This window comes from Neolamprologus multifasciatus, chromosome 2 (genome assembly GCF_963576455.1).
Source record: "Neolamprologus multifasciatus chromosome 2, fNeoMul1.2, whole genome shotgun sequence".
NCBI lineage: Eukaryota > Metazoa > Chordata > Actinopteri > Cichliformes > Cichlidae > Neolamprologus > Neolamprologus multifasciatus.
This window is the reverse complement of record NC_140440.1, coordinates 24654506-24669694: the sequence shown is the minus strand read 5'-3', so window position 1 is coordinate 24669694 and position 15189 is coordinate 24654506. Positions and strand designations below refer to the sequence as shown.

General features: G+C 39.5%; 2 protein-coding genes across 8 annotated transcripts; one reads left to right on the top strand and one right to left on the bottom strand.

Annotated features, from left to right (window-relative positions):
• The first annotated feature begins 672 nt into the window (after window positions 1-672).
• On the top strand, window positions 673-6039 carry gcna (germ cell nuclear acidic peptidase). 6 transcript variants are annotated; one of them, XM_085176308.1, is made up of 13 exons: window positions 673-831; window positions 1184-1287; window positions 2092-2149; window positions 2319-2391; window positions 2521-2573; window positions 2662-2728; window positions 2824-2894; window positions 3403-3819; window positions 3919-4069; window positions 4169-4313; window positions 4851-4986; window positions 5156-5360; window positions 5472-6039. In XM_085176308.1, exons 2-13 carry the CDS (start codon window positions 1198-1200, stop codon window positions 5701-5703), a joined length of 1698 nt encoding a protein of 565 aa, XP_085032434.1. In that variant the 5' UTR covers window positions 673-831; window positions 1184-1197; the 3' UTR covers window positions 5704-6039. The 6 variants fall into 6 exon arrangements, with proteins under 6 accessions (XP_085032434.1, XP_085032448.1, XP_085032414.1 ...); XM_085176288.1 differs by having other exon boundaries at window positions 675-856; window positions 2092-2203; XM_085176281.1 differs by having other exon boundaries at window positions 676-831; window positions 2092-2203.
• Window positions 6040-9480: 3441 nt separating this feature from the next.
• On the bottom strand, window positions 9481-12275 carry cetn2 (centrin, EF-hand protein, 2). 2 transcript variants are annotated; one of them, XM_085176341.1, is made up of 6 exons: window positions 12172-12275; window positions 11888-11967; window positions 11565-11729; window positions 10998-11126; window positions 10771-10908; window positions 9481-10547 (listed from the first exon to the last, which is right to left on the bottom strand). In XM_085176341.1, exons 2-6 carry the CDS (start codon window positions 11888-11890, stop codon window positions 10458-10460), a joined length of 525 nt encoding a protein of 174 aa, XP_085032467.1. In that variant the 5' UTR covers window positions 11891-11967; window positions 12172-12275; the 3' UTR covers window positions 9481-10457. The 2 variants fall into 2 exon arrangements, with proteins under 2 accessions (XP_085032467.1, XP_085032459.1); XM_085176333.1 differs by having other exon boundaries at window positions 12095-12219.
• Between the last annotated feature and the right edge of the window lie 2914 nt (window positions 12276-15189).

The following is a 15189-nucleotide window of genomic DNA, read 5'->3' as shown; positions in this document are numbered from 1 at the left end:
ATGTTACATGCACTTAATATAAGTTACCAATGCTTTTTCTCATTGTCATTGGAGTTCAAGTATGGATCTCCTTTAGATGCCATTCACCTTTGCTTTGCTAACTTGTGTCAGTAGTTATATAATCTGCATACCTGTGCATGATCTGTGGAGTGAATGTTAAAATTCTGAGTCATAGTTGACCAACATTCTAATCTAGAATACATAGATGATGAATTCACAGACTGACTGTAGGACAGGTGGCTGTCCAATAAGACAGTCATAAATCATAGATAATAAAAATATTCAATATATAAATGCATCGTCTGGAGCTACTAAAAGCCATGGTGATTCCTTGTCAGACTGATGCATGACAGCCAACCAAGTCAAGTGATACAGGTAATACCAGACTTTTATATTATCTGGTAAGATGAGATATAACAAATGTGCACATAGATTAGTTTAAACGGCTAATTTAAAAGTTTAGTTAGCAATTACAAGTTTAGTTAGACAGTGTGACTAGTTGGTTTGGGTGACGTATAACGGCTTGCTGTAATTCATTTCTACCACAGTAATTTAAACATCAATTTGACAGATTATTTTTTCTATTAAAAGTAGAATTGCATTAAAAACTAAATTGAACTTTATCTTCCTGTGGAATTTGTCTACGTGATTATTTTCCTGCAAACGTAGGCGTGGACAAGATGGTTCAGTGCCACTCCGAACGCGCTACGATTGGTCCAATATCACGGTGACAACTTCCGGTGCAATGGAGCACAAGATTTGAATTTAACTTCGTAGTTGCTTCCCTATTCTCTCAGCCACTCTTCTTCTCTTATAACAGAAGCGCAATTGGTAATGAAATAACAAATATTGTCGGGTTTGTTTGTTTGTTTTATAAGTCGGTAATTCAGTGTGTGCTAATGGGGGAAAATGAACCAGCTAGCTCTTGTTAATGTTAGTTGATTAACGCTAGAGACCCCGTTGCTAACGGTAACGCTAACGCTGCTCAGCTAAAGGCTGTAACGCCTCAACCATAAAGATATATTTTGTTCCAACCAGAAAAATTAATTGGTTAAATGAAAAATGTTTGGTAATAATTATCAATTAGCAGCACTCTGTGGTTTTATGATGTTATAAAAAAAACAGCTTGATGTTAGCGCTGGAGCAAACTTTAAATGGCTCGTGCTATTGTGTGCTATTGCAGACTTGAAGGAAACTATGAACGATGCTACGTCCAAGTCTTTTCACAAAGTGGCTAAAAGAATGGGGTGGATGGATGAGGGAGGACTGGAGGAAACGGAAAAGAAGGTTTGCTGCATACTTTTTTAAACCCCTAAATTATCGTGAACTTCATTAAAAACTGGTAAACACACTGGCACTATTAGCCTGGGTTGCTGGAACAGAGAATAGCTCTCAAGTACAGCGTTTGAGGCAGAGGAGAGATGATCGATCGTCTCCCGTTTAGCTTCATATATCAGATACCTTTTAAGAGATACATTTTTTTAAATAGTCCGTCAACCTAGGTCCACAATATTTTTTCCGCACTTTTACATCTGAGGAATTGTTTCAGCATGAATATCTCAAAACTATTAAAGACAAACTCAAACTTCAATGAATTTGGTCAAATTTCAATGGTCTATCTGCCATAATAAATGTCATGGCATCACGATCTGTAATTTGGGGCAGGTGCATCAAAACTGTTTGATGGCTGGTTGCTTAAATAAATATTTGTATAAAAAATGATTTTTGAATGGAGTACAGTTGTATTTCACAATGTCAATTGAAGCCTCTGGAAACATTCTTAGTTACAAAAATGCTATTTTCATTCAACTTTTATGCTGGCTTGAGCAAATATGGTAACCAACACAAAAAGAAAAATATCAATTGATAGTCTAATGTCAAAATGTTGGTACTCAGGTAGCACTTTATTAATGTCTAAGAAAATAATTTTGTTAAATATACAGATTTTTTTTTTTTTTTTTTTTGGAGACCCGCTATGGCAGAGGTTGATTTTGTTGATTTGCATTTAAAAGTGATGGTATCACCATGAAGTAAATTATTTAAAATTAATAATTAAATTAACATTATTAATTTTGTTGCTTCTGTTTGCAGTTGATGAGTAAAATTGGTAAGAGTCGTCATGCTGGCACAAGTGGTCATGGATCAGCAAGTAAGTGGAGAAACTCTGCGTTGAGCGAACCAAGTGACGATGAATTTGACAGGTGTAAGTCTTTGGGCTTTTTTTAAAAAAATTTTTTATTAATGTACAATGCTTAAAGGTGTGACTTTGGTTTCATGTATGGATTTAATTTTTTTCCTATTACCCTTTAATGCCTTAGTTCTTATGGAAAAAGCCACACCCCAAGCTAAAGCCACTTCACACAAGCCACGCAGTCCTGCAAAGACAGGCAGGTATGAAAATGTTTTCATGAAGCATTTTGTCTTTTTCTGATCTAGATTCTCTATCTGATTTATACTTTCACACCAATGACTATATTATGATATAACTAAAGTATTTAAAAGCACTTTTATTATTTTCAGTTCAAACATTGTGGTGGTGAGCTCAGATGATGACAATACCGCTTTTGAAACATGTAAGTGCTAATGTCATTCTTCTGGTTAGATTTTGTCTATATATCCCACCAATACAATTTTTGGATATTTTATCTTTGCTCATTGAAGTTCTTCAGCGGGCAAAAACTCCCAATACCAAACCCAAGAAGACATCTAAAAGTGGCAGTGAGGACAGGTGAGTCTGATGAATTTTTATCCTCCACTTTTATTTCTCGTCAGAAGTAAACGTTATATACTGCTAAACATTTTTCCCCTGGGTTAATTTCACAGCCTCCATAATTTTATAGTTGACGACTACTCATCAGATGATGACTTTGTTGAGCCAAAATCATCTTTCAAAGGTAATTTTGCTGTTGTTCCTCACTTCCAGCATGATCCCAAATAATGTCGGGAGATGTCACATGCAACAATAAATGACATAGCCTTCACATTTACCTACCATTTGATCCCGGGAGGAGAAACAAATCCCTTTGGAGTTGCATCAGCAAGGCAGCCTGTTGTGTTGCTTCTAGTATAACAGTGATATTGATTTAATTCATTAATGGGAAAATGAGCTAAAATCTCATCTGGGGAAGTTGCACCTGACTGATCTACGGCCTAGATTATCAGTCAGTCACACCCAGTTGTTTATGCCTACGTGACAGAGTGTTCACTTGCTATGTGGCTTACAAACCGGGAGAGGGTTGTTCTTCACTTTGCAAATTATTTTCTGGTTGTATACAAAGCTTTTGTTGATGTATCAGGCGTCTTGTGTTTTATAATTTCCCTGTTGCTGCTTTTTTAAATATGTGTCAGATGCATATGTAAAAGTCTGTTAATTTATTTTTTTTGTCTCAAATTTTTTTGTAGTTCCTAAGAAGACCAATACTCCAACATCCCAGCCTCAAACAAGGCGACCCCTGTCTCTGTTTAATTCACCTGTCTTTGTTAGCGACGATGAGGATGATGATAATATTGTGCTGAAGAGCACTTGGAGAACCCGTCACACGAGGCCCAAGTCACTTCCAAGGACCAGTGAGAATACTCCTCCTCTGTGCAATGACGATGAAACTTTGCCGTCACTCCCCTCTCCTCCTGCTCTGTCTCCTTTGTGTCGTCCTTCAAACGAAGCTAATTCATTAGTGATCTCTCCCAAGCGCACTTTTTCAGTGCCTTCCAAGCTGGATAATTCAAGCAGTTCTGAGGAGGAGTTCACATCCCTGCTGGAGAGACTGAAAAAGAAAAACAATTTCATAGGGAATTCATTCCTACCGAACAACAGCAAAGGTACAGTAACTGCTTAATTCTGAATGTTTGAATCTGACAGTCTTTTGTTTTTTTTGTCATGCTCATATCTCTTGCTCTCCTTTTTCCAATTAAATTTAGAGAGCAATAAGGAGCCTGCTGGGACAGTCTCAGTTCCTCCTGTATCCCAAACACTAGGCTCTAAATCATTAGGTGTGAAGACACCTGGAAAATCATCGATCTTGAAGCCCGCCGTCAGTCAGAGCGAGCCGAGACACGGTCCAACCAGCAAGTGCGTCTAGTGGATGCACTAATTGGACACCAGATAGTGAGCCTTTTCCTTTTATACACGAACATTTGTCTTCATTTTGCTCTGTTCGTTTCCCTCTAGGATTGTGCTGTGTAAAACCCCGGCCTGCTTCCTGCAGTCGCTCACAAATCCCAGCTCCAGCTATGTGGGCAGCTTTAAGCAGAACAAAGAGGCACTCACAAGTAAACTCTACCACCTGTACAACACCACAGTGTTTGAGAGTAAGGTAATGAAGAGTCATTGTTTACTAGACTGTTTTCCATTTGAAGCTGAGGAATATTTAATTTGATGCACGTGACGTAAAAGAAAATCTCCAGACTTTGTGAAATACCCCTTGCTTTCACTGGTTGCCTAAAGTCCATTGGCAGCCATAGTAGAACCACCATCTGTAATATATCGTGCGTTATGTTGTTAGACATAAACAAGTCAAGGATGGGTGACATATTGAAGCTGCAAAGCTCTCAGGTTGTTTTGTGTAGGATAGCTGTTGTGCTAAATGATAAAATGCTCACTAATGAGTTTCAAGAATGAAGATATGAACTGTGAGCAAAGGCCTGAATCTTCCATGCAGTTCTTTCAATATTGATGTACAATTTAAAACTCCAGTATTCTTTTTATATTATTATTATTATTATTATTGTAAATTAAATATGATGAAACGCTCTGTGTAAAGAATGAAATATTTATACATTGCATTGTTTAATGTCTTTGCTAACAGGGTGAGTTTTTGTTTTCATTTATTTCTAACTTCCTTTCTTTTTAGCTCCCTGCGAATATGTCAGTTACCTGGAATAAGAAGATGCGTAAAACAGCTGGCTACTGCGTTACAGGCCAGGAAAAGGGTGGAGGAAACCGCTACGCCCGCATAGAACTGTCAGAGAAAGTCTGTGACTCTGCAGGTAATGGCTTACTAAGGTCCCCTAGAATTATTTGCTTGTCAGGGAAGCTGCGACCTTGTGGAGCTTTAGAACCTCTTACTGTGCTCTGTTGTTCCTGAATATGTGCGTGCGCATATATACCAGGTATCTCGTCTTGTATGACAACATTGTCTTTGTACTTCCCTGCTAGATCGTCTCAGGGACACACTGATACATGAAATGTGTCATGCTGCAACATGGCTGATTAACGGTGTAAGGGACGGGCATGGAAACTTCTGGAAGCTCTATGCTCGCAAAGCAACACTGGCACATCCGGAGCTGCCGATGGTCACGCGCTGCCACAGCTATGACATCAAGTACAAATTCCAGTACCAGTGCACTCGCTGCAAGAACACGTATGTAAACCAAAACCACTTACTCCATTTTATGAGTCATTGTGTGTTTCCAGAGCGTTTGAGCTCATTTCAGCCTGATTAATGTCTCTTTTTTACTGTCATTCCATATAGGATCGGCCGTCATTCCAAGTCACTGGACACACAGAGATTTGTGTGCGCCCTCTGCACCGGTCAGCTTGTCTTGTTGACGCCTTCTAAGCCACGTGCTCCCACGCCTTTTGCCAACTTTGTCAAGGAAAATTACTCAAGTGTACGACAGGAGCTAGCAGGACAGAGTCATGCAGAAGTGATGCGGAAACTTAGTGCAGACTTTGGCTCGAAGACTAAACTGAATCAAAGCTGAGCCAGTATGTGTCCTTTACGCAGGCAGCCTATAAAATATCTCAGTCAGATAGTCTTACATTATTGAGCAGCTATGATTCTCAATGGGTTTTTTTTTCTGTTTGTCTGTTGATCATTAGAGTTGCTGTAACTGGAAAAACTGAATGAATAGAAAGTAAATGTTTCTGATTGTGTGCTTGTGTAGATGATAGCATCAAACAAAGTCATACTTAATAAGTGACAGTGCCATGGTAAATGTCTGATATGAGCCTTTTAATGCTGTGCTGGTGCGATTTGTTTGTTTGTTTGTTTGTTTGTTTTGCACCTTCAAGTCTTCAAATAAAGTTTAATTCTTTAATGGGGTTTTATTTATTCACTTATAATGATTTCTGGCAGTTTGGATTATCAGATGTCATCTCACATTCTAACAAGGAAACAGTTTAAATCAGGGGTGTCAAACATAGATTTAGATTTCCATATTTTTTCTATTTTACACATTTTATTCTTACAATTCAAGCTCAAAGAGTAATTTCTTTCATTTACTACAGCAGGATTTCTTTTTCATATAGAGAAAGTGAGACAGTGTTGAAATTCTACTTTTTTTTTCTTATTTGCTTGTGTTGTAAAATGAGTTGGAGGTCTCTGGTTTAAAAAAAAAAACGCAGCGGTAGGGTCTTAATATGTAATGTAATAAATTTACATTGTGTAGTATGTGTGTGTGTTGTCAACATATAGAAAAGCGACACATAAAGGTTAAAATATGGATAACATAAGGTACTATAAACATGAAATATGAACTATAATAAATATGCCAAAAAAGGATTTTGAGCCTTGCTCTATCACTTTTTGTAGTCAACTACTGCTTTGGGCCTAGCGCCGGACACCCTCTGACGCTCACCAACTTCTCCTTCTTGCTATCGCAACAATTTGTCAGCTGTGCAGACTGTGGATGTTGCTGTTATTTGAAAGTACTCTGTGTGTAGAGCTGGGTACATTTATATTTAAAAATCAATTCAGGATTTAATGAATCGATATCACGTTATTCAAGCTAAAATTGATTTGAATTGGAAAATTAAGTTTTTAAACCCACCCCTACAGTTAATAAAGATTTTTAATAGGAACCTTTGAAAATACTCAAAGACACCTTACGAACAAATTAAATAACGAATTCCAAGTGGATAATAACAGCTGGAAGACAAAAAATCAGAGGCAACAGCAGGCAAAAAGCAAGAAAGGAAAAAGATCCACAGGCTACCAGGCAGGGATGTAAAAGTATGAGACAACAACCTCCTAGGTCTGATTTTCATACCTGCATTAGTTTACTCATAATGTTGAAATTGTGCGGGGGAAAAGGCAGATCAGCAAATCTGATTTTCATTTGTAAAGTTTATTTTTACCTTCAACTATGCACAGGATGATTTCTTTAGATGACTTATCATTTAAAATTCTTCAGTGCTCAAAATTATGCAGAGTCACGCATGGAAAGACTGCTCTTTGTGACAAGTGGTTACTGACATGAATGGGTGCAGCTGCCAGCTGTCCTCTACGCTTCACCTCTGCTAAACCTGTGTCTCTGAACTGGACCTTGTCTGTGTTTGTGGTCTCATAAGCTCTCCTATGATATTTAGTTTGCATACTTGGAATATTCCAATGAACAACAGTCTCTCACTGGAGACTTGCCACTGGATTCTTTGCCCTAAACTAACCAAATGTGTTTTCCTGTAGGAGCTAAACATCAGTGGAAGCTTTATATCATGGATGTTGCCTGCCATGTGACAGTGCTAGAGGCCCAAGAACAGATCAACTCCACCATCTACCACCTCATTAAGATGGTCAGCATGTGCGCTAGCTACAGCCTGAACACAATGCTCAGTGTTCCTCTGCTCATTGTCATCCCACGCTCCCCGTCACTCCTCAGACACACTCTGTTCTTGCTCCTCATACACCTTCTCCTCTGCAATAATCTCTAGGTAGGTCTGCACATTTTGATTTTGGATTTTTTTAAATTAACCAAACCCTTCTTAGATATTATTCTTACAAACATTTGAGCTAAATCATCATAATCAATGCTTTTTCAGCAACTCATCGGGACAATCAAAGCAGTTCTTTTAGGATGTGGGGAAGATTTTTCTGTGACCCAGTGTCTGATCTTCAGCGCTACTAATCAGGCCTTGTCATTGGTTTGTAAATTCTATATTATATTTGTACAGTTCACTGTTTGTTAGTGACTCACAATATACACCATTTTCTACTGTCATTTACTCTGGAGAATATCACTATTTTATGTATTTTGTTTGGAGGCCACATGACAACATGCTGTTTTGCATAGGGATAGGTGTTACTTGGGCTTAACGCACAACCAGTCTGCCTATATGCTCACTGGCCACTTGACTGGTTATATCTGTTCAGCTGCTTATTAAAGATCACATCTAAGTACTCAGACAAATTGCAGCAACACAATACACTGAAGCATAGTCAAGATGACCTTCTGAAGGTCAGACTGGCCAGACTGCTTTAAGCTGACAGAACTTCAGGCAACAGTGACTCAAATAATCACTCATTACAACCAAGATATGCAGAAGAGCACAGAACCTGTCAAACCTTGAAGCAGAATGGCTACAGCAGCAGAAGACCGCATAGAATCTGTGTTTAATAGCATCAGAAAAAAATACATTCAAGGTTTTATGATGCAACTTAAAAAAATTGGAGATAAATCCAAAGTCAAGCCACTCAAATGAGCACTGCTCATTTAAAAATGAAAGTAAAAATAAACAGGACACGAGGACAAATTGCTTCAATGGGTTTAATTTTAACTGAAATACTGTTGTGCTGTTTACATAATTCAATTCACAAGACATTACGTAAAACATTCAGGAATATTGATGATAAAATAGGCACAAAAGCATGACAGAAAATATATTAACAAACACTTTAATACAATGTGACCAAAAACTTTATATAAAAAAACAAGGACGCAGCTTCTGGACCTGGAAAGGGAAGCCAATGCAAACTGACTTAAGCCTGCATTTCCTTCACAGGCCACTGGGGGCAGCTGTTGTAGTTCCAATTGTCTTTAAACAAACTGTTGTAGTACTTATTTGACCTATAAGCTAAGTACACAGCTTCCTCACTAAATAAGGGTCTCAGACACATGTTTCACATCAGCATGATGCTATTTTGCTTCTTCTTTTTAAAACTGTATTAGTGCAGGTATAACTGTTAGTTGACAACTCACTATTATATAGGCAAGCAGTGTTGTTGCTTTCACAGTCACACCCAGCGTTACCTGTTACCTGTTAAAAGCCTACTAAGAGTAACCCTTGAAGCTGTTTTCTAGACTGATTGGGTTTTGGTTTTTTTCACATTTCAGGCCTGCTTGTACAACAAAATGACTGTGTGTTGGTCAGAATTTAGTGAGGGTGGTGTCTGCAAATGCAACTACCCTTGGAAACTATTTGACCACTAAAGGTGGTCAAACCACACCTTTATTGATAAATACAGAGGTGTCAAAGTGGTCATTAAAAGTACGGGGAGGCATTCAAAGGTCATCTTTATGGGTGAAAGAGTTATTTAAAAAAAAATGGGCAAATTGTTCAAGTGAAAGCTTCTAAACAAGGTTTCACAAGGCTACATCCATGTTTTTTTTACACAGCCTTAAGGCTTTACACACCGGACGCATAAAATCTGTGCAAATATTTCGTTGGTTAAAAATATTTTATGAGAGTCACCTATTCTTAATGTAGTCATTTATATGTTTGAAACAAGCTCGATTTTTATTTTTATTTTTTTTTTGGGGGGGGGGGGGGGGCAGTTGGCAAGAAGTGTGCTGTACCTTGAATCATGCACAGTACTGAATATACAAATAGTTAGATACCAGTATTTTACCTCAGACACTGCTCTGGGTCAGTCGGCTCTCTGAACACGAATGTGTTCCCAACTCTGCCAACAAGAGCTCAAACTGCCCCACTGACATCATGACATATGTCCGGAAGCAGTCGTGATACAGCTTGGATGAACCCAGAATTTCCCAGGACCGACTCATCATCGCTTGATGTTGGTTTTGAGGATGAATTTTACGCAAAAGTTTGGAACAGTTTTTCTAAATTTTATGTCACTTTTTTTTAAAATGCACTTGGTGTGTAATGGCCTGTAGGTGTGGGATCCAAGATGATGGTGTGCTAAGAGGCAGCTTCCCTGATTGTGAGAATTGCCCCTTTAAGAGGCACAGGCACAAATCCACAGGCAGCACGGAGATGAGACAGAGCGCTCTCCAGTCGTCAGTGGTTAACAAACACCTTCACTGCATTGCAAATTTTCCCAGGAAAACCAGTATAAAAGAGCCGAAACATGAGACGGTAATGGGAGTTGAACAGACACTGCTAAAATAATGCACAAAGTAGCACACAAAGCGCTGGAATGTACTATGTGTCACTGTATTGGTGCAGGCACGATGAATAACTTCTATAATATTATCAATATATATCCTTCATAAATGAATGCAGCATTCTAACAGGTAAGAGGGTGTACTCTTACAGTTTTGGCAGTATGTTGTCATGTAACTCAAAGAAGGGTGGTTTGGCATTTTGCTAGACTTTTTGTTCAAGTCTTTAAAGGTTTTGTAATGATTGTAGTTTTTGAAGCTTAAATGTCTTGACTGATTAAAAACAAATTATGGCACTATACAACGATAATAAGGTTTTGTTTTCTGGATGAGCAGCAAAACACCCTCACACTGATCCAGCCTGGTCCACCCAACCTTAATGCCTTTCTTTTGCTTCAGTAGAGGCAGGTTTTTTTCATAATGCGCAGGAACTCCTGCTGGTTCACTTCCCCATCTCCATCCCTGTCCGCTTCATCTATCATTTCCTGCAGAAACACACAAAACACGAGGAAATGAAAAGAAGAACTGAGAGATGGAGAAAGCAAAACAAGCTGGCTTGATAGCATTCACGAGCAAACGCTGTGTTGACATTATTCTAAATTGCCTTCACAGCCTTTGGCTTTGTCAACACAACCCACCAGCTAGACACAGTAATATGCTTTTGATATTTTATTATTAGCTGTTTTATGGCATGATGTAGAGCCTCACCTGCAGCTCTTCATCTGTCAGGTTCTCCCCAAGCTCTTTGGCTACCCTCTTCAGATTCTTGAATGATATCTTGCCCGTCTCGTCGTCATCAAACAGCCGGAAAGCTTTTAAGATCTCCTCCTTAGAGTCCTTTTCAGCCTAAAAGTAGAGAAGAGGGAGTGTACTTTACTCCGGACAATACAACTCTTTAGTAACATAGAATTAAAAGCAATGCAACACATGTCTACCATTTTCTGTGTCATGACAGTGAGGAAGTCTGCAAAGGAGATCTTTCCTGTGCCATCCTTATCAACTTCACCTATCATCTTCTTGATCTCCTCTTTCTTTGGTTCAAATCCCAGAGCTCTCATGGCAACCTGGCACAGAGTAAGAAACACAGACATTCAAAGCATACATAGGTAATTATCTTTCCTTAGCAGCGGCAGGATAAATTATGTATCGTATCAGTGGGACATAATAACAGTTAATCTGGTCTTTAGCCGGTCTTAAAAAAAGGTTAAAAAAAACTTCAAATAAAAGATTGTAAGGTTGCTTCCAAATAGAGTCCATCACTGTGCAATGAGAATGAGTATTTACCAGCAGAAAAACTTTAAAAAAAAAAGACCTTATTTTATCCCCTTATATATTTAAGCCCTTTCAAAATAGTGAACAAAGTCTTTACTTTGGGTCGATAGTCATCATTTCAGTTTAACTTAAATAAGTTTGGCTAAATGAAGCACTAAATGATGTGTGTGCCAAATAACTATATATGCAGCTAACTGTACATGTAGACATCAGGGCATGAGATCTTTTACCTTAAGCTCCTTCACATCGATGTATCCAGAGCCATCAGTGTCAAACAGCTCAAAGGCCTCCCGGATCTCCTGCTTCTGTACCTCCGTCAGCTCTGGCTTGGGGGCTGTCTTCTTGCGAGGAGGGGGCACCGGACCCTGCAGGGATGGTCTCTTGGCAACGGTTGCCTGGTGGTGGGGACACAGGAGGAAAAATATAAAGTATTGTATTCAAAACGTGTTTTCCCCCATACCTAACCACTGCTGGTTTACAAGTTATACCAGTCAGATGCCACACACGAACACGGATTTACGTAATTTCTAAATAATGAAATATGTTCACTCACCATCAGTTGCTCTATGTGTACCTGGCAAATCTGGCTGCAGATCTTTTAGGCCAATCACTGTTTTCGTCTGGGCTGTGACGCTATCATTTTGGGAAGGGGAAGACAATAAAGCGGTTTCCAGTTTACATCACTGCTTTAATGACACCTAGTCTGGGAGAAATATGTTATACAGTAAAGCATCGTTCTTATTTCGCTGTAACAGCCTACCTGCTAAAATGTGGATGAAAAAAGAAAAGCGCAGGCGAACCAGCTTGTGTCACGAAGCGGATGTTTGATTTGTTTACCTTTTGTGCCAGCGGACAACCAGTGGTTCCTGGACGTGGAGGAGTTAGAGAAAGGATGCACTGAGGCACAACGAGAAGTAGAAATCAAACGCAACAGTCGGGAAAAAAGCTGATTGGTTGGTGAAAATCACGGGGTGCTTTACGGTAACAACATTCACAGCGGCGCAGGAGGTGTGCTACGGATAGAAGCTGCTTGGAGATAATGTGGAGATCTGAGAAGTCATACCTAAATAGATATGATGTCATTTCATTATGTAAATGGTGTGATTCCTCGTGGTAATCAGTTTAATTTCCTCCGTGCTAGGGATTCAGAAACACACTGAGAGTCTAAAACAGTCTGATGAGACAATAAATCAAGTCAAAGTCAGCTTTATTGTCAAAAACCACAAGTACAGATCATAGACAGAAATTTGAAATTGCAATGCATCCACGGCCTCCAGTGCACACTAAAGAACATAAATTAAAAATATAAAAATAAAATAAAACGCTTATATATAACACAATATAATACAGTCTTATATAAACTCATCATTGATCACAATAATGCACAATGATAATAATAATAATAAGGGTTAGCACGTCGTGGAAAAAGCATAATCTTCTCCAGAATTAATAAAGAAGAACATGAAACGAGAAGTTATTAGTCCAAGTTATATGGAATTTAATACTGCAATTAGAAGGCTCTTCTTATTTTGTTTATATATCTATTTATTTAATTTTTTTCTACACACTTTTCTACACTCTGTGATATTTGCATCATATGTGAGCAGGTTATTTATGCTTAAGCACAGATCTTGTAATATATGCACCGAGATGGTGGAGATCTGTGCCAGAGATGCCGGCAGGATCAACAAATTAATCCACGAGGCTGGAAGCATCATTGGCCTGAATCTGGATGCGCTGGAGTAAGTGAGGAGCAGAGGTTCACTGATATAACTGCTCTCAGTCACGCACAATCCATCACCCCTGCTTCATTCCACCCAGCAGACCCAGCAGACCTCATTCTCCCTCAGACTTTCTGAACCCTGCTGCCATAAAGAACGCTTCAAGAAATCAATCCCGCTGCTCTCTGCAAAACTCACACAAACACACGTCTGTATTATACATTCTTGCTGTTGTTTCTCAGACTCACTGTGTGTATATTATTTATTCATGCTCTTTTGCACGATCTCAGTTTTATATATATTTTTTTCTTTAACGTCATTTTTTCTATTCTTCATTTTTATCACTGTTGTATACAGTGGCGGTCCTAGCCTGTTCGGCGCCCTGGGCGAACACTCCCTCTGGCGCCCCCCCATTCCCCCCCCCCCACACACATAAAACATATTAAGGATTAACATAAAACTGTTGTCGGAACTATACTGAATTTCACCAGAGAAACACACACACACGCATATGAAGAGAGAGAGAGAGAGTATGCATTGTATGCAAACGGCTACCAAACAGCCATCATAATTTGTCATACAATGAGAAAAGGACAAATCAACAATTAGATATTGTTTGGAGTTTTTATTGTTACTGTTACTATTTTTACGATTTCTTTTTGGAGCAACTGTAATCCACATTATTTCCTTAGGGATTAATAAAGTATTCTGATTCTGATTCTGATTATTTCAGGATGACCTGCCATTATCCAATGACAGATCTGCTTACCTGTATCTTTTGCTTATTTCTCCTCCTCTTCTTTTCTCTTTTTTCTAAACTGAGCACCTGATGGCTTTGAACTTTTCTTGTCCATCTTCCATTGGTTTTAATTTTGCACTCCAGTATGAACACAAATCCCCCAACTCGAGGATCACCACAACATAACCTAATAGACCTACACCTTAGTTCACAGATTCACTTTGTCTAAGGTGTATTTCTGGGATTTCACACAACCCAGGATTCAAATCATGAATACATAATGCGCTTGGATTTACATCATTATGAATGAAATGTGCGGCACGGTGGTTAGCACTGTTGCCGCACAGCAAGAAGGTCCTGAGTTCAATTCCAACATCAGGCCGGGGTCTTTCTGTGTGGAGTTTGCATGTTCTCCCCGTGTTTGCGTGGGTTCTCTCCGGGTACTCCGGCTTCCTCCCACCGTCCAAAGACATGCAGCTTGTGGGGATAGGTTAATTGGAAAATCCAAATTGCCATTAGGTGTGAATGTGCGAGTGAATGTGAGTGCAAATGGTTGTCTGTCCCTGTGTGTTGGCCCTGCGACAGACTGGCGACCTGCCTCTCGCCCTATGACAGCTGGGATAGGCTCCAGCGCCCCCCGCGACCCTGAAAAGGATAAGCGGAAGCGAATGGATGGATGGATGAATGAAATGTGCTCTATTTGGAAGCAGCCGGCCCCTCTCCCTTTTCGACGGGTTGTGTGTGAGACTTTAAATCATCAAACTGTAAATTATACATTTTAAATTGTTATTGATCCCTTTACCCCTGGTCCTAAAGTGTATATTTATTTTCTTACTCTTCTTATATTTATTGTTTGTTTACTTGCACTGCTGTAACTGAAGCCTCGTCGTCTCTCTATATACTGGACTGTATGTAGCGGAGATGACAATAAAGTTTACTTTGACTTCAGCAGCGAGCAGGCGCACCGAGGGCTCGCGCGCTCACTTTTCGCGTATAGAATTTCGAAAAAACATCGGTGCAAATTATAAGTCCGTATCATAATGTCTTGTGTTTTTATGTTTGTTGTTTTGTTTTTATTTTGTTTTATTTTTTTGAGTTGGTTATTAGATGCTGCTCCAGCCAGCCAGAGAATCCCCCGCCGCCCCGCCCTCTCCTCCCTGTGCCGCAAGCAGCAGGCGCACCTCGCGAACGGAGGGCGCCCTTACTCCCAGCAAATGGGCGATAGAAAACCGATCGGTGCCTGTGCCATTCCCAATATGCGCTGGCTGACGTCGGGGCAACATGAGTACGAGCAATTTTTTTTGCTCGTGATGCCGCCCCCCACCACGATGCCGCCACGGGCAACTGCCCGTGTCGCCCCTATCAAAAACCGCTACTGGTTGTATATGCAAACAC